This window comes from Sminthopsis crassicaudata, chromosome 5, assembly GCF_048593235.1.
Source record: "Sminthopsis crassicaudata isolate SCR6 chromosome 5, ASM4859323v1, whole genome shotgun sequence".
NCBI lineage: Eukaryota > Metazoa > Chordata > Mammalia > Dasyuromorphia > Dasyuridae > Sminthopsis > Sminthopsis crassicaudata.
The window spans coordinates 172,341,371-172,357,171 of record NC_133621.1 but is presented as its reverse complement, the minus strand read 5'-3'; the positions used below and the strand labels follow the sequence as shown (position 1 = coordinate 172,357,171).

Here is a 15,801-nt window from a genome sequence, read left to right as displayed (position 1 = left end):
AGAAAGTAGCAACTCCTTCTCTAAAAGACATTACATTCTAATGAGGGATACACAAAGTAAATATAAAAATATGAACTATAGGTCATGGGTCCTGCTGCTACCCCAGCCCAACCTTCCCAGAAAGCAACTTTTGTAAAATTGTAACCTGGTAAACTCCTTCTTCAGGTACTCATATCACTGCCTCCTCAAAAGGCTAGATTCACTAAAGACCCAATAAAGAATTTTTTACACCAAAGCATGTGGCACTGTCCAAAGGTTTAAGGTCAGAAACAAATATAATTTTATCAGGGAAAATGACTATTAAAGAAGATACATTACTCTCTGCTTTGGTCTAAGGGCCATGGAATCTTTCCATTTAATATGAAGCAGAAACCTCTCATATGTGATATGTCCCCTATCAAAATGTGAGCAGACACTGAGATCTTGAGAGCAGATACTATCTCCACCTTTCAATTTCTACCCCCAGTCTTTGTACATAATAAGTTCTTAATAAATGCTTGTTCATATATCAAAAATATAAAACTGAAAAATGTTAATATATAATACAATATTAAGTAAAATAAAATAGTTTGAGAGGTAGGTTACTAGCAACTGGAGGAATCAGGAAAGACTTAAAAGCAATGTCATAAAGAAGAAAGGGATTCTATGAAGCAAATGTAATAAGGAAGTACATGTCAACCAGTGTAAAGGCATGAAGTCAGGAGATAGAGTTTCATGTATTATGGGGGGGGGGGGGAAAGGCCAGTTGGTTGTACTGCAGAATGCAGGAAAGGGAAAGTATTGTCCAATTCTTTACCTGTAAAATTTCAATTATTTTTAATTTTGTGTCCATAACAGTTATGTCTTCATTATCAGTAGTATTTGCTTGCTTAATTGGGTGGGTACTAGGCTGTACATCAGGAACAGACATGGGAAAAATAGACCCCCTACTGAGTACCATTTGAGTCATCATCTCTCCAACACCATGGATAGTTCGCATAACATTGTTTCCTAGAAGAAAAAAAAAGCACATAAGCAAGCATGCATAGTATACAAAGAAAGAGCTATAATATCCATCAGGTAAATGCACATTTAGATGTATGACAAAGAGGATATTAAATGTCATCAAGTAAAACAGCAACATAATATTTTTCTGCATATATATATATATATGTTTATGTTTATACACACACTATATATATATATGTTTATATTTATACACACACTATATATATATATGTTTATATTTATACACACACTATATATATATGTTTATATTTATACACACACACTATATATATATATATGGGGAGTGTGTATTTGTGTATACATAAAAAGATGTGCTGGAAAAAAACAGATATTCCAATACAACCCAAAAGTCTATATAAATATTTTATTAGCAAATGTTCATTTTTTAAGAAGCATTTTAAATAGAATACTAAGGCTCTTGTATATAGCTCTGATGACATTCAAATGAAGAATTCATGAAATTAAATAAGCTTTATTCACAGTCTAAAATTAATGGAAAACTATGATTCCTGATCCTATCATCAGGAAAAAGCCTATTTTGCTTTCTCTTTGTGAAAAACAAAAGTTATACTAATGACTCTTGGTTCAAGAAAATTGAAAATTACTATTCAAAACTCACAAAAAAGCAATTGTGGAACAAATTAGTGACAAAGAATGATAATATTCAATGAGGGCTGACTGCCCATTTATTTCCTTTCCTGTGTACAGTTCTACATTGGTATGTTTTGATAAAATGATAAAAAAAAAAAAAACCCATCTTTGAGTGACACTTTCTACAATTTCCATGTCCTCTACTTTTGAGTTTGGGAGATAAGCAAATTTGGCTCAAATAAATGATTACCATCTTTTCTTTGTTGTAATCTTAAATTAAATATGTTCTGAAGGAGCTGGATTCTAGACAAAGACATAAGAGTCCCTGATTTGGTGAATTATCCTTTGCTTAAGTTACATAGGAGAATAAATCAAGAGGAAACCAGAAATAATGCAGAATGTAATAAAGTTCTCTTTTTTAAATTTAAATGAGTTTTTATTTTGAAAATACAAACAACATTCACTCTTGTAAATCTTGTGTTCCAATTTTTTCTCCCTCTCTCCCCCATCTCTCTCCCCTAAGAATCAAATAACCTAATATAGGTTAAACACGTGCAATTTGAAATACTCTTTTCAAAGCAATTTTAAAAAATTAAAAAAAAAAAAAAAGACTGGAAATATCTAAAAGGTGGAAAAGCAAAAAGAATGAAAATAATTTGCCAGAAGTAAGTGAATTTTGATGGTTTCTCCCTGACTCTAATTATCATAGATTTCAAAACTCTGAAAACTTGGGGTACACCAGTGAAAAGTTAAAACTTGAAAATAAATCTATTCAACTATAGATTTAGAGAAACTGTACATGCAGAAGGGTGGAGCTCCAAAGAATATGTAAATATGCTTGGTGGATCATTCTGACAGTCCAGAGACAGGTGTCCCGAGGGGCTAAAGCACAACTGAAGAGTTTGGGGAGCAAAGGGGCTGGAAGCAAAGCAAAAACATTCCGCGAGAAAAACCCGCCCATAGAATACGTCACTGTCAGTGAAAGCTTTCAAAGATTCCCTGCACTAAGTTGCTTCACAGAAGAAAAGGGGGAAGGGCGCAAGGAAGGAAGGTGAAGGTCAAACGCAAAAGAGAAATGAACACAAATACATAGACATTAACATGGAAACAGACAGAGAGGAGACAGCGTGAGAAAATCGGTCTCGACATCTGGAGAAGCGGCCGGGAGAGGGGAGGAAGGGAAGGAAAAGCGCGCAAAAGAGAGAGGTAGAGGGGGGAAACACAGTCCCTTTGGAGAGGAGAGAAGGGAGCAGCAAGGAGAGCAAGCGCAAACAAGAAAGAAAGACGGAAAACGCGCCAAAAAGATAGAGACTGTTAGGAGAGACAAGAAGCTGGAGGAGGGGAAAAGGAAGCTAGAGAAATTAACAAATAGGCGCGGACAGGCAGGGAAAGGAAGCAGGAACTGAAAGATGCCAGAGGCTGGGTGGAGAGTAAGTAGGGAGGGGCGAATAAGCCACTCCCGCCTCCCTACCCTTTCCCCTTTCCTCCCGCAGTCTGCACATGCGCAACAAGCACACTAGGAGGGCGCGAAGGAGTTGATGACGAAAAGGATAGTCCTTCAGCTTCACTAAGTGCATCAGCGCAGGCGCAGGAGGCGGGTAAATTCTGAGGACTCTGGGAGCGGGAGGGGTAGTCTCCCCGGTCCTTCCCGAGATTACGAGCACTCAAGCGCACCTGAGCGACTAAGAGCAAGAGATACCGAGAGAATTGGCTTCATCCTGCTCATCAGCGCTCACCGGAAGCAGGCGAGTACTGGAATCTGGGGGTAGTTAATTGCAGTGGCGTCTGCCTTTTCCAGCAAACGCGCGCGCGCGAGCGCGAACCCACACGACCCCGCGCACGGCTTCTCTCGCGAGATTTGACTCGAGCCCGAGATCCGGGTGTTTGTGTTTGCTCCGGGACCCTCTTTCCCGTGCTCCTGCCTCCCCCTGCCCCTGCCGTCTCTACTGTTGCAGCTCCGCACTGCCTCGCCTTGCGTCGCCATGGGTTTTCTAAAACTCATCGAAATAGAAAATTTCAAGTCCTACAAGGGTAAGCAGATCATCGGGCCCTTTCAGAGGTTTACAGCCATTATCGGGCCTAACGGCTCCGGGAAGTCGAATCTTATGGACGCTATCAGTTTCGTGCTGGGAGAAAAGACCAGCAATTTGCGTGTAAAGACTTTGCGGGATCTGATCCACGGGGCTCCCGTGGGCAAACCAGCTGCCAACCGGGCAGCGGTCAGCATGGTGTATTCTGAGAACAATGGTGATGAACGCATCTTTGCCCGGATAATTGTGGGGGGCTCCTCCGAGTACAAAATCAACAACAAGGTGGTCCAGCTACTTGAATACAGCCAGGAGCTGGAGAAACTGGGCATCCTCATCAAAGCTCGCAACTTCCTAGTGTTCCAGGGTGCTGTGGAGTCTATTGCTATGAAGAACCCCAAGGAGCGGACAGCCTTGTTTGAGGAGATCAGCCGCTCAGGGGAACTGGCCCAGGAATATGACAAGCGGAAGAAGGAGATGGTAAAAGCTGAGGAAGATACCCAGTTCAATTACCACCGAAAGAAGAACATTGCTGCTGAGCGCAAAGAAGCCAAGCAAGAGAAGGAGGAAGCTGACCGCTATCAGAGGCTGAAAGATGAAGTTGTGCGTGCACAAGTGCAGCTACAGCTCTTCAAACTGTATCACAATGAGATGGAGATTGAGAAATTGAATAAGGAGCTCACTTCCAAGAACAAGGAGATTGACAAGGAAAAGAAGCGCATGGATAAGGTGGAAGAAGAGCTAAAGGATAAAAAGAAAGAACTGGGCAAAATGATGCGTGAGCAGCAGCAGATTGAGAAGGAGATAAAAGAGAAAGACTCAGAGCTTAATCAAAAGCGGCCTCAATACATCAAGGCCAAAGAAAATACTTCACACAAGATCAAAAAGCTGGAAGCTGCCAAGAAGTCTCTGCAGAATGCCCAGAAACAGTACAAAAAGCGAAAGGGTGATATGGACGAACTAGAAAAGGAAATGGTATCAGTGGAGAAGGCAAGGCAAGAGTTTGAAGATCGCATGGAAGAAGAGAGTCAGAGCCAGGGACGGGATCTGACTCTGGAGGAGAATCAAGTGAAAAAGTACCACAGACTGAAGGAAGAAGCCAGCAAACGAGCAGCCACTCTGGCCCAGGAGCTAGAGAAATTCAATCGGGACCAGAAGGCTGATCAAGACAGGCTGGACTTGGAAGAGCGAAAAAAAGTTGAGACAGAGGCCAAGATCAAACAGAAACTTCGCGAAATTGAAGAGAATCAGAAGCGAATTGAGAAACTGGAAGAATACATCACCACTAGCAAGCAGTCCCTGGAGGAACAGAAGAAACTAGAGGGGGAGCTAACAGAAGAAGTTAAACTTGCTAAACAGCGCATTGATGAAATCAACAAGGAACTGAATCAGGTGATGGAGCAACTTGGAGATGCCCGCATAGATCGGCAGGAAAGCAGCCGGCAGCAGCGCAAGGCAGAGATAATGGAGAGCATTAAACGCCTCTATCCTGGTTCTGTTTATGGCCGTCTCATTGATCTGTGCCAGCCAACACAGAAGAAGTACCAGATTGCCGTGACTAAAGTGTTGGGCAAAAATATGGATGCCATCATAGTGGATTCTGAAAAGACTGGCCGGGACTGTATCCAGTATATCAAGGAACAACGTGGGGAGCCTGAGACATTTTTACCACTTGACTATCTAGAAGTGAAACCAACTGATGAAAAGCTGAGGGAACTGAAGGGGGCCAAGCTGGTGATTGATGTGATTCGTTATGAGCCACCACACATCAAGAAGGCCCTCCAGTATGCCTGTGGCAATGCTCTAGTATGTGACAATGTTGAAGATGCCAGGCGAATTGCCTTTGGTGGCCATCAGAGACATAAGACAGTGGCGCTAGATGGGACACTTTTCCAGAAGTCTGGTGTCATCTCTGGGGGAGCAAGTGACCTCAAAGCCAAGGCCCGCCGCTGGGATGAGAAAGCAGTTGACAAACTGAAAGAGAAAAAAGAGCGTCTGACAGAGGAGCTAAAGGAACAGATGAAGGCCAAGCGGAAGGAGGCTGAGCTGAGGCAAGTGCAGTCCCAGGCTCATGGCTTGCAGATGAGGCTCAAGTACTCCCAGAGTGACCTGGAACAGACAAAGACCCGCCACCTTGCACTCAACCTACAGGAAAAGTCCAAGCTGGAGAGTGAGCTGGCTAACTTTGGGCCTCGTATCAATGACATCAAGAGGATCATTCAGGGCCGTGAACGAGAGATGAAAGACCTGAAGGAGAAGATGAACCAGGTAGAGGATGAGGTTTTTGAGGAGTTCTGCCGAGAGATTGGAGTTCGCAATATTCGTGAATTTGAGGAAGAGAAAGTGAAGCGGCAGAATGAAATAGCCAAGAAACGGCTTGAATTTGAGAACCAGAAGACTCGCCTGGGTATCCAGCTAGATTTTGAAAAGAACCAGCTGAAAGAGGACCAAGATAAGGTTCACATGTGGGAGCAGACAGTGAAGAAAGATGAGAATGAAATTGAAAAGCTCAAAAAAGAGGAGCAGAGACACATGAAAATAATTGATGAAACTATGGCCCAGCTGCAGGACCTCAAGAACCAGCATCTGGCAAAGAAATCTGAGGTGAATGACAAGAACCACGAAATGGAGGAAATCCGTAAAAAGTTGGGTGGAGCTAACAAAGAAATGACCCACCTGCAAAAAGAAGTAACAGCTATAGAGACAAAATTAGAACAGAAGCGCAGTGACCGTCATAACTTGCTGCAGGCTTGCAAAATGCAAGATATCAAGCTGCCCCTGGCCAAGGGAACCATGGATGACATCAGCCAAGAAGAAGGGAGCTCCCAGGGGGAGGAATCTGGAAGTGGCTCACAACGAACATCCAACATCTATGCCCGCGAAGCCCTTATTGAAATTGACTATAGTGACCTCTGTGAGGACCTAAAAGATGCTCAGGCTGAAGAGGAAATTAAGCAGGAAATGAACACACTGCAACAAAAACTGACAGAACAGCAGAGTGTACTGCAGCGCATTGCTGCTCCCAACATGAAGGCTATGGAGAAACTGGAGAGTGTACGTGACAAGTTCCAAGAAACATCAGATGAATTTGAGGCAGCTCGAAAGCGGGCCAAGAAAGCTAAACATGCCTTTGAGCAGATTAAAAAGGAACGCTTTGATCGCTTCAATGCCTGCTTTGAGTCTGTGGCCACCAACATTGATGAGATCTACAAAGCCCTGTCCCGTAACAGCAGTGCTCAGGCCTTCTTGGGTCCAGAGAACCCAGAGGAGCCCTACTTGGATGGAATTAACTATAACTGTGTGGCCCCTGGCAAGCGGTTCCGGCCCATGGACAATCTGTCTGGTGGGGAAAAGACTGTAGCAGCCCTTGCTTTGCTCTTTGCCATCCACAGCTACAAACCAGCCCCCTTCTTTGTTCTAGATGAAATTGATGCAGCTTTAGATAACACCAACATTGGCAAAGTTGCCAACTACATAAAAGAACAGTCAACTTGCAACTTTCAAGCCATTGTCATTTCACTGAAAGAAGAATTTTATACAAAAGCTGAGAGTCTGATTGGCGTCTATCCTGAACAAGGGGACTGTGTTATCAGCAAGGTACTGACATTTGACCTCACCAAATACCCAGATGCCAACCCCAACCCCAATGACCAGTAGTACAGTCTAGGGAAGGGGGGAGGAGGAAGTGGTGTAGGCCAGGATTAGTTGCCTTAACTGTCCAATTTGGTAGAGAAACATGTTTTAGGCCTACAAGATTTAGAACTTCTCCCCTGTTATAGAGAATCATGGTTTTTATGCCATGTTAAGAAAACATGAAGCAGTATTGTAAAACTCATTGGGGTATATATCTGCATTGGGGTGGGGAAAGGTTAGCCTTAGTTACTTCTCCCCCAAGGCTAAATCCCATTGCCTCTTTTAGAATTATGTTGGAAATCTTTCTTTTAGAATAGGGGTTCTTAATCTGGTGTCTATGATCTTTTGTGTTTTTAAAATATTTTGATAAATATTTCAATATAATTGACTTTCTTTGTATTTTATTTCTATGTATTTTATGCTTTGAAAACAGTAATGTGTTAGAGTCTACAGGCTTGACAGCCTGCCAAAAGGGGTCCTTGATACAGAGAAGATTTGGATCCTCTGTTTTAGAAGGGAAGAGTATTTCCAGTGCTTCCTGGACATATGGCTGTTGGCAGGGTTTATGGGCCCTTGTTGTCCAACCCATAATTTTGTCTTGAGTTTTGATTTGCTATACCTGCCTATAAAAGGTAAATTTTCATCACTAACACATAACAGGCCCTTTAGTCTTACTATTGATTCTTTCAAATCCTTTATCAATGTCTGTGTCTTATTTAGAATTGCATGGAATGTAATTACTTAAGCAAAGCTGTATTCTACAGAAAATTATCCCACACAACCATTTTTCAAAAGACATCCTATCCTTAAGAGATTAAATAAAACCCAGAGACCAGAACTCAAATAATCTTATCAATAAATTTAAAATGTTTATTATTCTAGTAAGAAGGTCTTGGCTGTTGGTAATTTAAAAAAAAAAAATATATATATATATATATGTATATATATGTATATATATATGTATATGTATATGTATATATATATATATATATATATATATATATATATATATATATATATATATATATATATATATATATATATATATATATATATATATATATATATATAAATAAAAGGAGCACTGAGATAGAATGTCTAAATTTTCTCATAGGTTATATTATTATGAGGATAATAATCTAGGATGTCCCAAAACTTCTCAGTGCAGTTTTAAACTATTTAAGCTCAAGACTTCCCTAAGACTTTTGGGCTTCTTGTATATACTCATACATTGTCATGATGCTATTCTTATGATCATATAAAATAGAAATTTGTAAATAGTAAAAAACTGTATAATTATTATTATGAGTTGCTGAAAAAATAGAGTATTAACAACCCCAAAATATAAGTAATCATGTGAATCACAGGCTTAATAGTCTACTATTAGTTCTTTTCCATCATAGTGATTTTCATTACTTAGTATTTCTTTTTAGTTATATGGCAAAAATTAGTTACATATACAAACAGCAGACTATATAATCGTAAGAAACATTTTGCTTGTTTACTGCTAACTGACCAGCAAATTTAAATTTATGGGGATGTTTTGCTTATATAAATATAGGAGGAAAACAGCAGTTAAGAGAATTAAAAAAGGTAATGACTGGAACCGAACTGTACAACAGTTTTGTTATACTACAAACATAAATAATAAATAGATTTGATATAGGAAGACTTGGATTAAGATCTACTATTTAATTTAATACCCATGTAATATTTTATCAAGTTCCTTGACCTCTCTGGGCCTAAATTTCCTTAGTTGTAAAAGGAGGGGTTTGTACTATGTGACATTAGGGGTCCTTTCCAGTTCTAAGTCTGTGAGCCTAAGAAAAAGTCTAGAATTAAAGAGACCCAAAATTTCATGATTGTGTCATAAAATAAGTAGAAATCCATTAGGATTTTTATATACAGAAGTTCAGTTCAGAGTTGGTAGAAAATGAACAAAACAACACAGTCTACTAGACAGCCCCCAGATTTAAAGACAAATTGCAAAATACTGAAAAAATAAAAGAATGATAAATAATAAAATTCATTTGGAAGAACAAAACATGTAGAATCCAGAAGAAATAAGGAAATGAAGGGTGAACAGCACATCCAGACTTTATATTATTAAAGCAGTAGTAGATCCGTGAACAGACTGTGTAAAAAAAAGAATCAGAAATCCAACTGAATAATTCGATATTGAATAAATTTGAGACCATAAATTATTTGAGAAACTTGCAGGGAGCTGTTTGACAAGATCTGCTGGGAAAATTGAAAGGCAGTTTTGCAGAAATTAGTTCTAGATCAGTAACTTACATAATGTAACACATTAAACTCAAAAATGGATATGAAAACTTAAATATAAAAGGACACCTAGTAAAAAAAGAAGATAATGAGATCAAGTATCTCTCACAGTTGATTATTAAAGGAAATATACTTAAATAATATATGCTACTGATTCTGAAAGATAAAATAATTTCATTTACATTTAAAAGCATTTGTATGACTTGGGAGAAGAGAGTATTGATTAGGAAAATAATATTTGCATAAACTAGTTTGTATAAGTATGATAACCAACATATGTTATAATTATCAAATGTGTAAGATCAATGGTCAAAGAATATGAAAATTATTTCAAATGAGGAAATGTACATACTATTAACCATATGAAAAGTTGTGTCAATTCAGTAATGAGACAAATGCAAATCAAAGCAATATTTTATCTTCTATCCAGTAAATTAGCAAAGATAACAAATAGGGAAATTGCCCTGTGTCAATAGAGCTAGTAGAGATGTGAATTTATCCAAGCAATTTAGAAAATAATGTGTTATTATACCAAAAAAAAATTTTTTTTTTGACTAAAATATCCATACCCCTTGACTGAGAGATTATACTGTGTGGTATATGCCAAAATGGTTTAAACAAAAAAAAATCTCATGTAGCCAAGAACTAGGAGCAAAATAAATAAGATGATGAATAATGAAGAATTGGAGAAATGTGAATACTTTTGTGAACTGATGTGGAGTAAAGTAAAAGTTGAAAGGGGGAGAAATGTACACAAAAACTATGGTAATTAAATGAAAAAAAAAATCCTCAAAAACAAGTGTTACAGAGTTTTATAAGAAAAGCAAGTTGGGGGGGAGGGGAAGAAAAGTAAGTTTGACCTCAAAAAGAACTGAGAAAATATACCTCCCTCCTTTCTTTGCAAAGGTGTATGACAGGTTGCAAAACTACACCAGCTTGGTTTTTTCCCCTCTTTTTAATGTTATAAGGGGTAACTTCATTGAAAAGGAAGAAGGAATATATTAGGAAATGAAAATGTCCTAAATTTTTTATTAAAATCCCAAAAACTAAAATAAAGAGAAGGTAAAGATAAAAAAAAAAGTTGTATAAAATTGCCTTCCATTACTGAACAAGTGTATGTATATCTTTTTTCTTAGTCTTAATTAGCCTTTCCCCTAAAAAAATGTTTAGAAAAATCAATATCTCGTACTTCCATTAGTGTAGATCAAGAAATTTCAGCCACAAAACTCCTGACTTTGACCCAAACCTAATTAAAAATTGGGAAATGTTTAACAAAATACATAAAAATACAATTTATATAGTACAAATTTGTCTTTTTCTAAATCAGTATATTGCCTACAGTTTTGATTTTTGATACCATTTGTGTAGATATTCTCTTCACAGATGCACTATTTTATGGCTTACTATGAACAAAAATTTTATCATCTACCAACTGTCCGGCATTGAGCTTGATGTTGTAAACTTTAATTTGACCAGAATCAAGAATGATTTGGGTGTTTTGGTTAATTAATTTCAATGGGAATAAAAGATGAAGCAAAAGTACCAGAACTAAAAATAGATTTTAGAAAGGACAAGAACATTTTAAAAATATTTGTTGTTAATTTACTTGGTTCTAAACTGTGAAATCCAAAAGGCTTTATGTAATATTTCAATCCTTATTTAGCAGGTATGTTTTATCATTTTTGTCAATAGTAATTATATTTACAATAAAAAAATTTTAAAGCAGTATCAACTCTACTTTTGTAAAAAGGAAATTTAGACTACAAGCTGTGTTTAAAAAAAAATAGTCTAGATTCTAGTTTATCCAGGTTAAAAATAAATTTTCTCTAGCTTCATTAGATTCTATATTTAAGATCTTAGGATTTTGTAATTTCATTTAATTTCATATTTAGGAGAGATCTTTGTGCAAAATCTTTGGCAACTGTCATTTTTCTTTGTATAACTGTAATGAACTATAGGAAGAAACCTTTAATCCTTCCCTATTCCAAACTTGCCCTATTTCTGTCCAGGCACCTCTCCATCTGTCCAGTGTCTTAGGCTCAAAATCTCAGCATTATCCTTGACTCTTCTTATTTTCTCAACCCAAATACCAATCAGTTGGCAAATCTTGTACTTTCTACCTTCACAGCAAATCTCATATTCAATCCTTTCTTCATATTCATACTTCAGCTACCACTTTTGCTCAGGCCTTTAGATTATTGGCAATAGTCTTTTAATTGGTTTCACCTCAAGTTTCTCACCACTCCTGTCTCTCCTACACACTGCTGCCATCCAGCCTTTCCAGCTTCATTGGACCTTATTTCTACCTTCCCCTCCCCTACCCCAGAACCTCTACCCTGTCCCATCAAATACATTTCAGCCCAGCCAAAAAGACCTGTTTCTTCCATATATTTTCTTGTCTCTGTTTTTGCACTGGCCATCCTCTGTATCTGAAATGTACTCTGCTCACACCTTCACTTAAGATTCTTCCTTTAAGATCTATATTATCTATATATCTACATTATTATATTTAAGATCTATATTAAGTACCATCTCCTGCATGAAGCCTTTCCAGATTCCCACAATTTCTATCCTCTCTCCCAGACTATTTTGTATTTACTATGTAAACTTAACTTTGTACTTGCTATATATACTTAACTTTTGATGAAGATATTTTCCATATGTATTTATCTCCCACATCAGAATGTGAGTTCTCTAAGACTAGGAGTTATTTCATTTTTTTATTCCCAGCTCTTAGTATAGGGACACATAGGAAACAATAAATACATATTGACTGACAGAAGTCATCTAAGGTTAGAGTCATAAGGGACTTCTCATTTTCAGGAGAAAAAAATACCTAAGGCTCAGAGAATTTAAATAAATTTGCCAAGGAACCTGGGGATAGGCAGAATAGGAAGGATTTTCATGTACTTTGCATTTCACTGGGAATCCTAAGATCACAGTTTTAGAGCTGCAAGGAATCTCAGAGATTATTAGTTCAATCCCCTTGATTTACCAATGAAATAACTACAGACCAGAAGTAAGTAAATTGCTTACATAGCAAAATCACAATGTTAGCAGATCTGAGATTTAAACTCAAGCGTTTTGATAGCTGACACAGAAGGAAGTATCCTGGCACAGTGGATAGAGTACTGGCCCTGGAGTCAGGAAGACCTGCATTCAAATCTGGCCTCAGACACTTACCAGTTGTATGACCTTAGGTAATTCACTAAATTTTGTCTGCCTCAGTTTTCTCATCTGTAAAATGAGCTGGAGAAATGGCAAACTACTCCAATATCCTTGCCTCCCCCCCAAAAAAAAAAACTTAGATGGGTTGCCAAGAGAAAATGACTGAACAATAACAGCCAAGAAAGCTCAGGTCTCCTGGTTCAATCCCTTCACTTTACAAATGAGCTAACTGCAGCCCAGAGATAATAAATTGCATACAAAGTGTCAGAGCTAAAATTAGATTTCATCATCCTAGACTTCAAATCTTAAGATACTTTCTGCTGCACCATGTTATCAAAACACTTAAATTTAAATCCCAGATCTGCTCTCCTACAATGACTTTGCTAACTAAGCAGTTTACTTACCTTTAGGCTGCAGTTACCTCAGTGGTAAAGGGAAGGGATTATACTAATGATCTTTGAAGAACCTTTTCTATCACCACTCATACTCTCTCCCTCTCTTCCTCCTCTCCTCTCTCTTCTTCCCTCCTTCCTTCCCTTCCTTCCTCCCTCTCCCTCTTTTTCTTTTCCTCTCTCCCTCCCTCTCTCTGTCTCCCCTTCCTTTCCTCCTCCATATACACACAAGCACACACACACATCCCTCTACATCAATACATGACTTGCTGGAAATAGCACCTTTTAGAGTACAGCAGTGTTTCCCCTTTCAAACCTTCCATGGAAAAGTTTTCCCTCCTAGCAAATAACTATTTCCACTACAAAAGGGTTTCTCAGCATGCAAAGATAATGGAGAAGTAAATATAAACAGAACTAAAATTAAACTGTCAATAATGTCTGAAATAACCCCAAGTAGAATCTGAAAAAATGCCAAACATCAAATTCCAAAACAAGATTTGCTCCTGATGAATCAAATCTAATTATATGCTCCCAGATGATTACAAATTAAAATCTTATAAGTTTTTACATTTAAAAGATTTTTACTAATACCCTCATTTCAAAGATAACTAAAACCCAAAGAGATTATGACCTGTCCAAAGTCTTATAGCTAATTAATTAGTGACAAAGCCTGAGCTAAAACTTAGGCCTCTTGAATCCATTCTAACACTTCCCATTACACTATGCTGCTTTCTTGAAATTAATTTGCTATACTACCATTTCCTGGTGTTCAAAGCACTGAAATATAGTCACCTATTGAACTTAACAGTTCCTTATTTTCCCTTCACAGCTACTTACAAATCATGTGCAGTGAGAAGCAACAATATTGAACAACTAATTTGAATTACAATCTTGCTTCTGCCACTAACATTTTGGTTTTTATTCAGTAATCATGTGTATTGAACTGAAAAGAGTTTCAAAAATGCTCTTTCTTCCTCCCATCTTAGCCAGAGTTTGAGAACTTTGAGTGTGAAATGTTATGTATATTAGCAAACAAGGTTGCTGTGTTTTACCACTCTACTTTTTTCCCCTTGAAGTCCTTGTTAGAGGGGATTTCTTTAAGGAAGAGATTCTTAAAAATAAATATATGAAATCAAAAGGCATCAATAAAAACAGGATTTTTTTTGGAAGAGGAAATAAAATTCTCCCCACCCTCAAAAATGTTTAATGTTTTTCCCATGATTACCATACATACGTTTTTATTTCTGCTTTGAAACCGCAGCTGCATGGTCTGACTAAGCTTCTCTAGGCAGAACATATTTTGTCTACTAAAGCGGACAAGTTAAAGGAATTGATTGGCTGCTTGCCGCTGGCTGAAGTCATGGGAGAGTAGAATTAATCTGGACTCATTGCTGTAGTCCAAAGTTCCTGACTCTCCTTTCCTTATCTCTGTCTCTTTTCTCCTCTAGTCTGATAATGATAGATTGTGAGTCATACAGACATCTTCAAGGCTATGTGGGAGCACAAGCACAATCTGAGGCTATAGACGCTTGCCTGGGTTCTTTTTTTTTTCTCTTTAGACCAAAGTAGTTTGAACCTACAGATTCAAAAGAAAGGGATAAATATCTACTCATCCTTATATAAACATGTTGAGAAGATTTGTGCAGAATCCTAATTTCATGCAGGATGTTCATTAATTATCCCAGAGACAATTTTTTTAAAACATTATTCCCAGATTCTGGGAAATAAAATCTAATTTAAAAAAAGACAATACCATTAATATAATGGTATAATGAATGAGCACTAGTTTTAAAGTAAGGAGATGTGAATTTGTATCTTGACTCTTAACAATCTCTCATCCTTTTTTGTCATCTATATCTAAAAGATACTGTATTTCTACTATTTCTGTAAATATTATATAAATGCAAGTATGCTTCATAATCAAATACATTAGAACTGTGTGCTCTGTATGGCCAAGCTTTTTCAATGTAGCTCTTATGGGCAACCAGATAGTGTGATGGTAAGACTGAATCAGGGAAACCTTAGTTCAAGTCCTGCTTCAGACACTGCCTTTCTCTTCTGTAAAATGAGGTAATAATGGCCTCACGGAGTTTTGGTGAAGATCAAATTAAATTAACATGTAAAGCAGCAATGTCAAACTCTACCACAAAACTCCCAGTTCAGTCCAAACAAGATTAAAATGTATTTGGGAAATATTTAACAAAACAAACATGCAATATTTGTTGGTTTTTGAATCAATATGCAGCCCTTTTTTTTTTTTTTTTTTGAGTTTGACAGAATTGATATAGACCATTTCGCAAAACTTTTAGCATTTTATAAATGCTAGCAATTATTAGCCCTGGAATTAAGGCTCTATAAACCTGTCATCAGTTTTTCATAACCATTTGTTTTCCTTGATGGAGTCACTGTACACAGATGGTTCATTATTTCATATTCTTAATTTTGAACCATTTTACATTGCTTAATTTTTTAATACAAAATGACACTTATGAAAGATTAAGGGCTATCATCTAAAAATATATGTTTTATGGAAATTATTATTTAACACTGTAAGGAACATAAACTTTCTGTAAGTCTTACAGGTTTTTTGTAGTTTTTTTAATGGGAAGGCGATATTTTTATAGTCTTCCTGCAGAATTTGTCATAAAATGTACAATATACTTTAAATGATTTTGCATTTGATTTATTAAAGCATACTC

General features: G+C 37.3%; 2 protein-coding genes across 3 annotated transcripts in view; one reads left to right on the top strand and one right to left on the bottom strand.

The window, feature by feature from the left end:
• ITPR2 (inositol 1,4,5-trisphosphate receptor type 2) overlaps positions 1-15,801 on the bottom strand; it is a 507,042-nt gene that overhangs the window by 279,588 nt on the left and 211,653 nt on the right. For both annotated transcript variants that reach the window (XM_074268787.1, XM_074268789.1), the window contains exon 22: positions 797-990. In XM_074268787.1, coding sequence (XP_074124888.1) covers positions 797-990 — 194 coding nt within the window. The remainder of the gene's footprint in view (positions 1-796; positions 991-15,801) is intronic.
• SMC1A (structural maintenance of chromosomes 1A) lies at positions 2,811-7,647 on the top strand. Its single transcript, XM_074268790.1, has one exon. The coding sequence runs from the start codon at positions 3,582-3,584 to the stop codon at positions 7,281-7,283; it is 3,702 nt and encodes a 1,233-aa protein (XP_074124891.1). The 5' UTR covers positions 2,811-3,581; the 3' UTR covers positions 7,284-7,647.

Coding starts and splice junctions, on each gene's coding strand:
- SMC1A (XM_074268790.1), top strand. CDS start 3,582: ATGGGTTTTCTAAAACTCATCGAAATAGAAAATTTCAAGTCCTACAAG.